The sequence below is a fragment of the Perognathus longimembris genome, chromosome 2 (assembly GCF_023159225.1).
Source record: "Perognathus longimembris pacificus isolate PPM17 chromosome 2, ASM2315922v1, whole genome shotgun sequence".
Lineage (NCBI taxonomy): Eukaryota > Metazoa > Chordata > Mammalia > Rodentia > Heteromyidae > Perognathus > Perognathus longimembris.
Window position 1 is genome coordinate 27,666,900 of NC_063162.1, and position 15,815 is coordinate 27,682,714.

Sequence of the window (15,815 nt, forward strand, 5' to 3'; positions counted from 1 at the left end):
GCAGAGCCTCGAGTGAAGAAACTCATAGACAGCTCCCTGGCTCTGAGTTCAAGCACCATGATCAACAACAACAGCAAAAGTAATAAAATATGATTACTTTGAAGCCATTCTGGGAAAGACAGTCATGGTAGCTGGATAAGCAAAAACAATTCTTGACACACTTAGATGTTCACTCTGTGTGCATATGTGTAGGCACACACACACACACACACACACACACACACACATACACACACATAAAAAAGTCTTATCTGCTTGGGAAGTTCAGCGAACTCCCTTCCCTGAGCCTGCACTTAGATTATCAGGAAGATCTGGCAAGGGGGAAGGCAAGGGAACATTACTGCTCCCTTTCCCCTTGGCAGGAACCTACCCAACAAAGACATGTTCTTAATGTTGAAGATGATGAAGAGGTTGAAGACCAAACAAGACAACACTTGAAAGCACTCAGCTCAGGACCTGGCTGGATTAAACACACCACTGTAATTAAATATAGGGAGCTGAGCTCCATTCCTTGTATTCTTTCACCACTTCCTCTTCTCTGGGCTGAACCAGTCCAGCTGTTTCCCTAGACAGGCTTTCTTTTTTTTTTTTTTTTTTTTGCCAGTCCTGGGTCTTGGACTCAGGGCCTAAGCACTGTCTCTGCCTTCTTTTTGCTCAAGACTAGCATGCTGCCACTTGAGCCACAGCGCCACTTCTGACCATTTTCTATATATGTGGTGCTGGGGAATTGAACTCAGGGCTTCATGTATGGGAGGCAAGCACTCTTGCCACTAGGCCATATCCCCAGCTAGACAGGCTTTCTTAAGAGGCACCTTCCAAGTTTTTCTCTGGGATCATTCCCACATGCTCCATGTCACACTTTTTGTCGTTTTTAAGAGCCACAAGGATTCAGTTGGTGAGCACTAGTACTAGTTAAAACAAAATCTATGCTAATTTCTACATAAAATTTAGGATTTTATTTTAGCATGAGAAATGGCACATTCCTACATCCCACAATGAAAAACAAGAAGGCTTTTGTGGAGACCATTTTTGTCTCAGAGGCCATGCAAACTGGGAGAGAGGGACACTGCCTTTCTTGGCGTCAGTTTTTATTTTAGATTATAAGAGGAACTAATGCCAGATGGGAATAATTCCATTAAAAAGCATTCACATCCAGGGACTAATTTCCAAAATAAAATTGACAATTGTTTGTAATGAAATAAGTTCATTTCAGGCAGGAAACTACTAGTAGCCTTTGTCTCTTAGATGACAGGGTGAATGTTATGCAGTCTGAGCCTGATTCTCTTAGGAGATGCTTTTTTTCTGTGGGTTTGCAAGCAGGAATGAGGTGGAACATTAATATTTAGGAGCAAAATAATGTCAATCACAGATCAGAGATATGATTAGCCAAGAAAGACATGTGATGTGTCTTATGACATATAAGACATTTGCCTTAGATCCAAGAAAGGAAAACAGAAGGGAGGTTTTTTGTTTGTTTTTTTACCCTGTCCTGGAAGAATATCTACAGTCTTTTTCTCTTGGAAACCATAAATGGACAACTAAATACTTTTCTAATGTTCGCTGTAAAAATCTTGTATTAGATGGCAAAGGGCAATTTCCAGCTGGGCAGGAAAGTCTGTGAGATTATTGTCCCAAATTAGCCACCGAAACTCTTAAGTAATGCTGTGTATGGCTCAAGGGACAGAGTGCCAGCTTTGAGTGGAAAAAGCTGCCAAGTGGAAAGGGAGCTCTCTCCTTTCTAGGTTCTCCCATTGGAAGTTAGACTTGACTGTGAGTAGTCAAAAGGCCTTGAAGATGCCTAACCTCCCAGGTTTTTCTCATTTCACAAGCTGGGGATGAGCATGTCTGGCCAGGTGCACCTCTTACAGAGACAGCTATCAAATACCAACAACCATGGTCCCTTGTATGACTATGACTACAAGTCTGCAACACAGTGCTTCTCCAAGTGACATCCCTGAACCTTTGACTTAAAACCAACCAGAGCTTGGGCAAAGCTGCTGTAAATACTGATAGCTGAATATCACCCAGGTCTAGTTACATTAAAAATACTAAATGTCATCCTTACATTAAAAAAAAGAGACAATAAATGCCAAAGAGTTAGACTGTGAACATTAATTTTAGAACAAAGTAGCAAAATGGAAAGGTAAATTCCAACTCCAAATTGGTAATGTTTGAAGACTAAAGAAGCATGACTAATGGACAAAATGGTGGATTTTTTTTTTTAAGGCATCCATATGAAACTTAACTGAAGTAAGGGAGGAAAAAAACCCATTTAACAGGAAAAGAGAACACACACACACACACACACTCCCTTCTTAATTTGTAAAACTTACTGCCATCGGGTTTTATCCTTCAAGGAGTTCTTCCTAGAGCTGTCCCCTTCGCTGGGGCTGTCCTCCTCTTCCGCCTCCAGACTCCGGCTACAGCTCCTGATGATCTGGAAGATGCTGTTGACAGTGGACTCCTTCTCTGGGTTCTTTAAGCCGTTTTGTCCCACTCGTTGTAAGAAATTATCTTGCCCGCTGTAATCTGCTACAAACTGCAGGGGAAAACGATCAAGAATCTGCTATTGCAACTTCATATGTCTGAATAACCCACTTGGCTAGGGGAACTAAATCATAATAGCAATAAATAACAGCATCTGTGCCTATTTCATTGGAAAGAAAACTTTCCCCTCCGGGGAAAACTTTTTTTTTTTTTTTCATTTCACCATGTGAAATACCAAAACTCACACTTCCGCTGAAATAACTCTTGTCCCTCTAGGAACCAACACTCTATTTCACACTTAAAACACAAAAAGGAACATTATTTTAAGGTTCCCGAGGGAGAGCATTAGGCACTTTGCAGAGGACGGGTAGAGTTATTTTATCCTTGTACTGAGAACTGAGGGAGAGGGAGAAAAAAAAACTATGATAAACATGAACTACTCTTTGAAACAAGATGAAATGACTGGCCCTAAGGAAAGCTGCCTTTTGGTGGTGGTGGGGGGGGGGGGTCCATATGGCCTATAGTACATGGTGATTTCCCTAGTGTTTTTTAAGCTGTTATTGTCTGTGTTCTTGGTCAGAAAGCTTCTCCCATCAGAGAGGAGGACTACCACTGGGCCAAGAGATGTGGAGTTCCTTCTTCCCAAGACACGATCACTACAGGTGATAAGCCCAAGAGATGTCAGCTAGTGCCAATGTCTATATCTCTCAGGAACTCTCATGTCTTCCTGGTACCAAGTGATGCTTTTGTTTGAAGGTAACATGAAAGAGGCCAAAGTATTACAAGTTTCTCACTTTCAGTGAGAAGGGGTGTGTGTGTGTGTGAGAGAGAGAGAGAGAGAAGAGAGAGAGAGAGACAGAGACAGAGACAGAGACAGAGAGAGACAGACAGAAAAGGGTCAGTAATAAATGTTATTATTAATGATGAGAATGACCCGAGCCATGGGCTGGGAATGGGGCCTAGTGGTAGAGTGCTTGCCTTGCATATATAAAGCCCTGGGTTCTATTCCTCAGTGCCAGAAATGGTGCTGTGGTTCCAGTGGTAGAGTGCTAGCCTTGAGCAAAAAGAAGCTTAGCAACACTGCCCAGGTGCTGAGTTCAAGACCCAGGACTCACAAACAATGACCTGAACCATTCCAGGTAGGCAATGCATCAAAATCTCCATTAAATTCTTCTTAACTACCTTATCTTTCCCTCCCAGTTGCTCAATGTCCCACTCTTTCCAGCACCCAGTACCCGTGGTCAAAGCTCACATCATCTCCATTTCCAGGGTCAAAAGCAAAAAGCAAAGGGCCTTGGAAGATGGGGGCAGTGAGGTGAGGAGCCTGGAGAGCATCTGTGGACAAGGCCCTGGCTTCCTTCAGCTCTGCCCACACAGCTTGAAAACAAGTCGCCCTGACCTGCCCTATCCTTTCTGTCCCTGACTTGGGAAAGGTGAATCCTCTCATGGGACTCGCTTTATCTTCTGTATCTAGGCATTCCCAACAAGGAGAACAACAGGTCAGCCTTTGAAATGAAACTAGAAAACAATACTCATTTCCACTTGTACTGAGTTCAGGCCATTAAACCTAACACAACAATATGGAGCCCCAAGCAGTGCTCATTTTGGCATTGTCTTCTCTAGAACTTTCAAGAACGAATCTGCTATTTCTGAAACAACATAACAAGGACTACTCCGGACGTGGGGGATTGGTAAGGCAGGCAGCAGCAAGGGCTCCTCAGAGCCTCACCTCTAAAGCCTCTTCCTGGGAGTTGTACCGCGGGCAAAGCTTCAGGAGACCAGAGGTTCCGTCGAGCACTTCACAAAGCTCTTTCAGAAACACGCCACAGAATGGGACCACCTTACAACCCGGAATGTGCAGGGCCCGGGTCACCACCTTCCTGTACTCCAGGGAGGACTCATGCTGAGCCATGGCATCCTTTAAACTCCTCATGGTTTCGATGTCAGACTGGTCCATAAACTGCCACATTTTTAAAACTTTCCTTGACCTGTTGAAAAGAGGTGACATTTTTACTCCAGACTAAAAGAGAAATAAGGGAGCTTTGTTGAAGTCTAAATTCTATAGAAATTCCTTGTCTCAATCTTCCAAGTGCCGACTTATGAAGTGCTCTTTAGGATTCCTGCTTCCATCGACTTCTTCTATAATAGGAATCTTTTATTTTTTCAAAAATGGAAACACAAAATTAAATAGGAGAGAGACATACAAAAATAGTTTGATTGTGGAAGCGAGGCACTGAACATAGGTTTGGGTTTTTCTGGAAGTCATAGCTAAAAGGCACCCATAGTGGGTAATGTTGGTATAAAATAATAACTCCTCTTTAAAGGAAATAAGAAACTTGTTTATTCTGAGCCAAATATGAGTGGCATGCCACCACACAGCTTTAAGGCATGTAATGTTCCACTGTGGAAGGGTTATATGAATTTTTTACAGTTATAGAACAAAAGAAAGTTATAAATCAATACTATGTACCCATTACACTGGTGGAAACATTTGGTATGCATTGGTGGGGGCCATAGAAAGGCAGGAAACCTCTTCTGAGGTTTCAGATGTTATCCATGGCAATCCTAGCAGATGCATCTTCCATTTGTAAAGTTGGAAGGACAAAGTGCTGGCGTCTCCTGTGAGTCTAGAGTGGACATGGTGGCAGGAGGTTGGGTCCGATCTTTCTGGAAAGGTTTGATAAATAAGGTGACTCACAGAAAAAGCCTGAGAGAAAGGACCTCCAGAGCTAGGCCTGAGGGTGTGGACTGAGGGGTCACTCAGAGTCCATGGCATATTTCCAGGTAACAGTACAGTGGGAGACTTAAAGAGGCCAAGGAGGGGGGCTGGAAATCCTACTACCATCCACATTGGTATCTGTGAGGGCAAAAGGCTCACCACAGCTGTCCCAGTTGGTTGCTCCCTTTCCCTTTTCCCCCTTTCTCTTTCTGTCTCTTCTCTCCTTCCCTTTTCTGCAAAGACTTTGAATTGGAAAGGAGAAAAAAGACAAAGCATGTCTTCCCACCCTACTGCAAGTTTCTGAGACTTGGGCTATGAAATGTGGGGAAGGAAAGCTGCTTTGAGTGCAAGGGCATAGAAAATTGTGATTTAGAGTGGGTTGAAAAATCTACCGGACATCTACCAGACATGAAGTACAACATGACACACACCAGTTTAAAATGGTGGAACAGAGACAACATGGATGTGGCCCCCAAGATTTCCTCCATCTGATCACAGCACTCATCTCCTCCTGGGCCTCTAGTGTTCTCTTCCCCTAGGGTTCTTTATAATTCTCTAACATAAGTACATAGGGCCCGTTAGTTGTGTATTTCTTTTCCAATACTGGGGTCTGAAGTGAGGGTCTTATGGCTGCTACCACATAAGTCATAACTCCATATCCTTTTTGATTGTGTTTTGTTTGGTTATTCTTTTGAATATAGTCTCTTAGTTTTTGCCTGGAACCTCAGAACATGATCCTCCAACCCATGCCTCCAGATATGAACCACCATATCTAGCTTATTGGTTGAGATAACTTTTTTTTTCCTAGAATATATTCAAATTGAGATCATTCTGATTTCTGCTTCCCAAGGTAGCTGTGCTTAGAGGCATGAGCTATTGTACCTCACTGTGTGTGTGTGTGTGTGTGTGTGTGTGTGTGTGTGTGTGTGTTCCTAAGTATGTACAAGTACATGATATTACTGGAAGTTGAACTCAGGGTCCTGTGTTCTCCCTCAGCTTTTCTCCCATGACTGGTGCTCTACACTTGAGCCATACCTTTACTTTTAGATTTTTGCTAGTTTAATGGAGTTAAGAGTCTCTCAAGATGTTTTCACTTGGTTTGGCTTCAAAACTCCATTTTCACATCTCAGCCTGAGTAGCTAGGATTATAGGTATGAGCCACTGGGACTTATGTTTTGTGTTTTTAAAAGTTTCTTTTTTACATGTGTGTGCTAGTATTGGGGCTTAAACTCATGGCCTCTTTATGATTTTTTTTTTTTTCTGCTCCAGGCTAGTACTCTACCACTTGAGTCCTAACCTATCCTTTTGGCTTTTTGCTGGTTAATTGGAAATAAGAATCTTACAGACTTTTTATTCCTGGGCTGGATTCACACCTCAGTCTTCAGATCTCAGCCTCCTGAGTAGCTAGGATTACAGCCATAGCCACCAGCATCTGGCTTGTTTGTGTATATTAAAACATTGAATAAATAAGTAACCACAGGTGCTTTGAAACACCTTGCTCCACCCCCCACCTTTGTTTGTTTGTTTGTTTTTCCCCCTTAAACTTAGCCCTATGTTTCTGAGATTCACTCATGTGCATGAATATAGAGAATGGGGCTACTTACTAACTATAAAGTGACTTGAAAAGCCTCAAGAACATCTAGCCTATCACCAAGATTTGGAGGGAGAACCAGTTGGGTAGGTTTGGAAGGCAGTGGAGTGGAATTTTTACAAAGCAGTGACAATTCTTTAAAATTTCTTTTTCTGATGATAAAGTAGAGGTATAAATATATGAAGAAAAGGAATGAATGAGATCTAATTCTCATTAACAATATCCTGTGTAAATATCAAACTACACAGTAAAGGATAAACCTCAACAAAGATCAATATTTTATTATTAGATGGGCAATTGGCAGTCTTCTGCTACTTTTTCAACCTGAAATCCCTAAATAGGTACCTGGAGAATCAAATAAATGTCCTTTTTTAAAAAAACTCTCTTATATTAACTGTACAAAGGGGTTTATTTCCATATATGTATCTAATGTACTGTGATCAAATTCACCCCTCTATACACTTCTTTCCTGTTCCCCTTATTATTACACATATTTTCACAATTTTATTGGGCTTCATTATTCTATTTTCTTGCATGTAAAGTATCAAAATCACATTTATCATCATGTGTTCCCCTCCTTCATACTGGTTTTCCTCTCAAACAGTCCCTATTTTGTATTCATGTCATTCTTTCCTCTTTTTTTCTTTTTAGCAGTCTAGATTCCACATGAGAGAAATATGCAATATATGTCTTCCTGAGTCTGGCTTATTCTGCTTAACATGATAATATCCAGTTCTATCCATTTTTTTTGCAAATGATATAATTTCATCTTCCTTGTAGCTGAATAATACTCACTAGTATATATACCAGTTTCTTTTTTCTGCTTATCTGTTGATGGGCACTGAGGCTGAGTGCATAGTTTGGCTGTTGTGAATAGTGCTGTTATAAATGTGCTGTGTGCTGACTGATGCACATTTGGTTATATGCCCAGCAGTAGAATAGCAGAATCATATGGAAGTTCTGTTTTTTGGTTTCCTGAGGATCCTCCGCACTGAGTTAGACAGTGGCCTCACTAATTTACTTTCTCATCAACGGTGTATTAGTGCATCATTCCCCCATCATCCTCAACTGCATTTAGTGGAAGACAACGTGTTTCTCAAAATGATCACTGTCAATTGCCTAGCTTGGGTGAGGGTGGCTGTCTGGGGAATTCAAAGCCATTCTGTTGGTAAGAGGAAGCTATCCAGATTTCTATATTCCCATGGTCTTACCTGAGGCCAGCCAAGAACTCCATGACAGCATTGTAGTTGCCCATGTTCCAGCAGCATTTGGCCACATGCACCAAATATGAGAAGACTTCCCGCTTCTCCTCCATTGATCCTGCTGTAAGGATCAGCCACGTGACCCAGGTGCTCACCTGGAAGACAGGAAGGGCAGTCACTGAAGAGGAGTCCTCGGAGCTTGATCACTTTTTTGTTGTTTTTGATGGAACTCAGTCAGGCCTTGCCCTTGTTTGAATTACTTGTTTATGGCTGCAGCTTTACCACTTGAGCCACACCTGTATCCTGACTGTGTCTGTGTGTATCTATACTAGGAGTTGAAACTCAGGGTTTTGTACTCTCACTCAGTTTTTATGCTTATGGCTGGCATTCTACCACCTGAGCCATACATTCACTTCTGGCATTTTTGCTGGCTAATTGAAGATAAGAGTCTCTCAGATTTATCTGTCTGGGGTGGCTTCAAACTTTGATCCTCTGTTTTCAGTCCCCCAAGTAGCTGAAATTACAGATGTGAGCCACTGATGCTAGACTTTTTTTTAAAAAAGGAATTACCATTTAACAAAGCAGTTTATGAATACAATGCATCTTGACATATACTTTTCAAAAAATGTTTTCCAGCTTTTTAAATTCGGTTTGGTATTAGGAAAAGAAGGACTCAGCTAAGAGCCCAAACCAAAACCTAGCTCCATTACCTCACTAGTAACTCTGGGCATGTCATTAATCTCTCCCTTATAGTAAGAGAAACTCAGAAAATACCTCTTGGTCTAGATAATTCCACGAGGCTGTAATAAGGCCTAAGGATAATTTGATGGAACTGTGTTTGACTGCTAGACATCAAAATAAAATGTAACCAATGCAATTAGCCCATAAATTAAAATGCAATTGTCAAGAAGTAAAAGATGTAATATTAAGTTAAAAATAAAAAGTACTTTTCAACCACCTTTCATATAAACATTATCAATTATGTTTTTTTCAGATGACAAAATAAGGAGAGTATAGAACACTTACACAGCACGTGTTTGTCCTGAGTCCATTCTAAGTATTACTTATGTTATCTCATACCAACAATCCCAAGAACTGGGAACTATTACTGTCTCCAGACACTTGCTTAGCATCCTCAACCAAGGTTAGGGTTGGATTTAAGACATCTCTTTCCTTATTGTATGCCTAATATGGACACACAAACTGTAATGTTCACCAGCTCTAGGATTCAGTTTATGCAAGTATGATTTATCTTTGTTTCTACTAAACAAGAGTATAAATTAATATTCATTTCTTATATCTATATCCCCCTTTAAGCTATGTAGCCTTGAAGTCATCATTTTTAGTCTAAGATCATTTTGTTGCTTCTTTGCTATAACATGGAATTAACAAACATAGTTTTCTGTCCCTCTGAATTGCTTTCTCCACCCTGGCTAACTGGGTGGATTAGCTCAGTTGTTAGACCAAAACCTCAGTCTTGACCCCACATGAGTCTATGTAAGTCAGCAACAATTCTAACTGGAGAGCAAATCTTTCCCCAGCCAGCGTGAGAGTGAAGCCTGAACAGAGTTCATGGTGACCCAGACAATAGAAGAAACAGGAGTTCAAAGTCAAGGGCATACTGCCCACAAGTTGAAAAAAATGATAAGGATTAATGGCACTTAGTGCTGGCAGCAACCATAGAGGGCAGTCCAACCCAATTTTTCCAGATCAAGAATCTATGGCTCATTAGAGAAATGATTTTCCAGAATCTTGACTTTGTGGATATTAAAACTAGGACTCCCAGCTGGGTGCTCTGTCTTTCATCTGATGAAAGATGATCGTTTCTGTGCACACAGCCCTGGGAAGGTACTCCTAAGCTTGAAGACAAAAGCTGGAATAAAGGCTATGATCCTAAGCAATAACTCTCAAATCATTAAAGACATAAAAACAAATAATCACAACAACAAGTTAACCAAAAACAGAATGCAAAGAATTGATGTGGTTTTCTATCCCAACATAGAAACAAATAGAGAAACGGCAACAGGGAATTCTGGTGATAAAACAGGGTATTCTCTAGTACCAGCCAGAAACATTGGGGTAAAAATCTGTCTTTACCTTTCTGAAACGGGCTGAAGAAAAATATGATGGGCTACCTGTCACCTCTAGGCCTGGCCTGTGCCCAGTTGCCTCTCCACATTCCCGAGTGTTCTCTACATATTTTGGATGACGCTGGCCCTCAGGCAACATCAGAGCAGATCTAGAATCAGGATCTAGGACAAGACTTGTCTAGATCTTCCCAGGAACCTGCCAGGGTTCCTTAAACTGACTACAGTGGTTATGAGCATTCTCTCAGTCACTGCTTCCATGCCTTGTCACTCACCTACTTAAAAACCAATTTTGTACAACATCAGAGCTCCATTAAACCAAGAACTTATCTTGCCAACAGAGACTGTTGATCTTTGGTGCTGCTTCCCAATTCTTCATACCTTTTGTAGTACACTTTGTCTTGTATAAAATTTTATCTGATTTGGGGAGGGGAAGGGAAAGCACGAAAATGGTGGGGCAGAGAGAGAACCAATTCAGCAGTGATATTTGCTTGACACTATTTCCAACAGGAAATGAACTATACAACTTTGGGGAGGGAGGTTTGGCAGGAGGGGAAAAACTGGGAGAAAGTATGGGAGGAGTGACACTGTTCAAAAAGAAATGAATTCATTATGCAACTTATGTAACTGTAAGCCCTCTGTACCTCACCTTTACAATAAAATTTACAGAAGGAAAGAAAAGATCCTGAAAATTTTAAATGGTTCCTCAAAGTCACCCTACTCATTGGGCTTCTGGTTATATTCTTCCCATGGCTTTAGTTCCTTTCTTGGCAAGTTAGGGTTTCTGGAAAGTTACTTTTCTTGTAGGTTATTCTCATACCATATGATGCTGGAAAGAGTTAAGAGTTCTCCCCAAGGAGAAGCCTGCTTCTCCAAGCAGAGGAAGACTATAACTGAGTTTGTGTCTCAATCCTGATCACGGATCCAGATTTATTTCCTATCAGTCAAATCATTTTCCATACACTTTCCCACAATGCTAGGAAAAAAATAGAGATAGCGAATTTCACATGGAAACCTAATTTAAACCAACTGTTCCATCAACGAGGGTGAGTCCCTAGGGCCTGGTTGTTGAGATTATGTAAACACTGCTATTGTAAACACACACACACACACACACACACACACACACACACACACACACACACACACCAACATGTGCTTACAAATTTCAGAGAGTATTCTTATGGCCTAATGTAGTCATACTTTTATTAGCATTAAGTGGTAAAAGTTTCATTGGTGAGGGCTGGGGATATAGCCTAGTGGCAAGAGTGCCTGCCTCGGATACACGAGGCCCTAGGTTCGATTCCCCAGCACCACATATACAGAAAACGGCCAGAAGCGGCGCTGTGGCTCAAGTGGCAGAGTGCTAGCCTTGAGCGGGAAGAAGCCAGGGACAGTGCTCAGGCCCTGAGTCCAAGGCCCAGGACTGGCCAAAAAACAACAACAACAACAAAAAAAAAGTTTCATTGGTGAGAGAAAATAAGTGAAAAATAAATGTGATTAAAAAAGATTCAGCAGGGCATGATGGCACACACCTGTCATCTAGCTGAAGCTAGAGGATTGTGAGTTCAAGGCCAGCCTGGATTATATAGTAAAAGCTTGAAGCTTGATTAAAAAAAAAAACTAAAAAAGGGAATAAAGATTCAATGATGAATACCAAATGATTGCCCAGAACACAAATAAATTGTGGTCATATTTTACTAAGTGGATGGGATATGTTACCAAAATCAGGAGGAATTTCAGGGTACTAAAATCATAAAGAAAAGCAAAATCACAATAAGCGCAAAGTACGATGGCTGTAGCATGACAGTGCCCTAGAAGAGCAAGGGGTTATCTGTGGCAGGTTATTTTCCTAATTTTCAGTAGTCAACACAAAACAAGGAGAGAATAAAACTTCCCATGCTTTTTTTCCTATACATGGATATTCCTAACAGCTTTCTTTCTTTCTTTCTTTCTTTCTTTCTTTCTTTCTTTCTTTCTTTCTTTCTTTCTTTCTTCCTTCCTTCCTTCCTTCCTTCCTTCCTTTCCTTCCTTCCTTCCTTCCTTCCTTCCTTCCTTCCTTCCTTCCTTCCTTCCTTCCTTCCTTCCTTCCTTCCTTTCCTTCCTTTCCTTCCTTCCTTCCTTTCCTTCCTTCCTTCCTTACTCAGGGCCTGAGCACTGTCCTTGGCTTCTTTTTGCTCAAGGCTAACACTCTACCACTTGAGCCACAGTGCCACTTCTGGTCTTTTCTGTTTTTGTGTTGCTTCATGCATGCAAGGTAAGCACTCTACCACTAAGCCATAGTCCCAGTCCTTACTTCTCTTTTTTTTTTTTTTTTGCCAGTCCTGAGGCTTGAACTCAGGGCCTGAGCACTGTCTCTTTCTTCTTTTTGCTCAAGGCTAGCACTCTACCACTTGAGCCACAGTGAACAGCTTTATTTTTTTTTCAACTTTTTAAAATTTAATTTTACTGTCAAGGCGATGTCAACAGTGCCTCAACCCAGTTCCTTCAAAGCTTCTCCCAGAAAGCTCTGGGTTTCCCTTATGATGTGGGTCCCTGGACTAGGCCTACAACAACACCTCCACAATGGCCCCTCTTCAAGCGCATCCTTTGTTTTCCCTTTTCCCGTGCTTGGGCCAAACTGAATATCTTACACTCTCTTCTCACATGTACTGGCATCTTTGGAGCTCAGTAAGGAAGGAATGTTCTTGTTCTATGCAAAGTGATTAATCCCTGGCCCACTGTGTCTCACCTATGTCCTCAGTAAAACCAAGTCCTCACCCTGGCCCACCAGGTCCCTGTCCATTCTGCCACCTCACCTCACCACTCCCTCACACGCTTGCTTTTAGAGAGGCAAACCAGTTTCCTCCCACCTCAGGGATTTGAGGCTGTTGCTCTTTCTACAGAAGGCTCCCCAAACTTAGCTTGCTCATTAGCTCACAGCTAATTCTTTAGATCTCCTGCAATCAGGATCCTATCCTGGGGCCCTCACCGCAGAGGAGCCCTCACTGACCCTGCAGTGGCCATGCCTCTCTCCACAGTGGGAAGGCTGGGCTGGGGAGGACATGGACAAGCACAAACTGTGCATCTACTTCTAGGTCATTCACCCCGCCTGTCCCATGTCCTGTAAGATTGTTTCTGCCACTTCCAGGCCTGAAGCCCTTCTATCTAGATCCATTCTCCTGAGATAAACCATAAGGGGGCTTGTGGTGGCAGGGGTACATGGGAAGAGTTTGAATTTGAGACCTAGGGTGCCACAATGACATATAAGCCAACGGCGATGGGGAGAGAAAGTGGATGGGGACAATAGCCTGGAGCTATCTTTTCCTTGGTGGGGATGGAGGTTGGGGGGACATCCTTAGGGAATTTGAAGACAATATCACCTTCTGGGGGACCTGGACTTCCTTCCTGGATGACATCTACATTTTATTTGTGCAGCAGTGCCCTAGTACACAGTTGGCAGACATCGGACCTCCTGTGCTCATAGGTAGGTAGCAGCTAGTGACCAGCTGAGGTCTGTCTCTGTTAGTCTTAATGAGAATTATTGAGTGAATGAGTACACAAATTATGCTTACTTCCTCTAAGAAAGCATTTCTGATGGTTCCTTGGCACCTTACATTCAATTCCTTTCTGTTTCTCTTTGACTGAATGTAGGACCTTGAGCCCAAAGTTATGTCTACATGTGGTTTCTCACCATTCCATGGACGTTCATTTGGTTTATTTTGGTTACATTTGTATGCCTGGCTCTTTCACTTAGGTCTATTCTGTCTTTCTTAGCAGACCTTGAGTACTCAAGGACAGAGACCATCTTTTCCCACACTTCCAGGATGAGGACTCTTGGTGCCTTTGGCAGACAGGCTGACCATCCAGGGTCCCAGGAGGCTGTGGGCAGGAAGGATTCTCAGCCTCCAAGTGCTCAAGAATTATATTTGGGGAAAAAGTTTGAACATTTCCTATTTCTATTCTCAAGTTCAGAAAAAGGAGATAAGTGACATGCTGCCAATATTTTTTTTTATATGCTGAGTACACATTTTCATAGAAAGATGATCCCTCACAATGGTTATCTGGTCACGCTGACTGCAAAGGTTGGGCTCAGATGGTGAAATCTACAGAAGACAAATGGTAATTCAGACCAAGTTCCTCTTGAGTTGATGATGTGACATGGACATCATGTGTGGACTGCAAGAACTAAAGCAACCCTGTAACTGGGGCATCAGTGCAGCAGCTGTGCACACTGCATACATACCCATCTAAGCAGCAGTCCTCATATCAGAGCACTTACACTGGAGTCACTGGTGGTGGTGGTGATAATGGTGGTAGTGCAGATCCCAGGCCCTCAAACAGACCTAGAAATCAGACTCTCTAGGGTAAGGCTCAGGAACCTGCATTTTCAGATAAACACCCAGGAGATTCCTAACTGCATTGAAGTTGGAGAACTGGGCTCAGTGATCGTTTCCTGTACCGTGGGTCCTCAAGCTCCAGCACCATTTTGTAGTGACAATTCAATACTGTGAGCCAGTCACTCTGACCCCATCGTGCTAACTGCATCTGAGTCGGAGGAGCCAGAGGGAGGCAGCACAGGGCAGTGGTGGAATTCATGGGAGTTGGTGGGGCTGCATCCCGTCTCACCATTTCCACACACACATATCCCCAAAGCCAGCAACTTAACTTCTCAATTCATTTGTTATTATTCCTAAACTAGGAACAATAATACTTACAAAATTACTGTGTGGGTGCAATTAGAAATTACATCTAAGTGTCTCAAAATAATGCTTCATGTGTAGTTAAGGGCTGGATGATACAGGACTCAGAAATCCTGACGACAGAAGTCTATTTGTTCAAGCAAAAAGTAATTTAAACATATTTAGTTAAACTGAGTTGTTAACTTGCAGCTGGAAAGACAAAGAGCCTTCTTAGATGTGGTGGTACACACCTGCAATCCCAACATTCAGGAGGCTGAATTAAAGAGGATCACCAGTTCAAAGTCATCCTGACTACGTAAGCAAGAATCTATCTCAAAAAGCCCCAACAAATGAATCTTGGTTTGAAAGGACTATCGTGGCTTCTAATATGTAGTATATGGTAAACCATGCTGGGCACTAGTACACAAAACTAGAACTTGGAGCCTTTTGGAACAAAATCATACAAGCAAGTGATTAACTACCAGTATGTTTGGTGTTCTGATTGAAGACAGTACAAGGTCAACTTTATCCATTTATGTGCTACATCTCTGCATGTCAGACTTTCTCCCAGTCCTCAGTCCCAGTTGCCCTCCTAAGGCACTTTATTTATATCTCTGTAACAGTGCTTATTCTTTCCACAAACAGTTACTGCATGCCTGTGAACTTGCAGGAACTATGCTAGGCATGGGGACAGGAACCATCAAAGCAAGTCTAAGCAGCCTAAGATGGCTTACTCCCCTGCAACCAGGTCAGTTACAGTTTACAGTAGAAATGAATGGATTATTCATTTTGAAGCCGATTATGAAATGGTATTCCAAAGCTTCATCTCATGAATATCATCTTCTTTCATAAAAGCATGTACTGAGAGCCCTCATATAAAGCCTTGGTTATTTTTTATCCTATTTTAACATAGTGGGATTAAAACCCACAATTAACAGTCACAGAAAAAAAAATCTTATATAAGTGAGCTGATAGCTTGGAGCTATCTGAATCCTATTGCAGGTTTATTTAAGAAATCAAATTTTTTTTCTCCTTAGGAGCTCAATGATCATCATAACAGCTTCGATG

General features: G+C 41.9%; 1 protein-coding gene across 2 annotated transcripts in view; it reads right to left on the reverse strand.

The window, feature by feature from the left end:
* Plce1 (phospholipase C epsilon 1) overlaps positions 1-15,815 on the reverse strand; it is a 332,480-nt gene that overhangs the window by 58,741 nt on the left and 257,924 nt on the right. For both annotated transcript variants that reach the window (XM_048338668.1, XM_048338667.1), the window contains exons 5-7: positions 8,009-8,154; positions 4,217-4,475; positions 2,334-2,539 (exon numbers count right to left, since the gene is read on the reverse strand). In XM_048338668.1, coding sequence (XP_048194625.1) covers positions 2,334-2,539; positions 4,217-4,475; positions 8,009-8,154 — 611 coding nt within the window. The remainder of the gene's footprint in view (positions 1-2,333; positions 2,540-4,216; positions 4,476-8,008; positions 8,155-15,815) is intronic.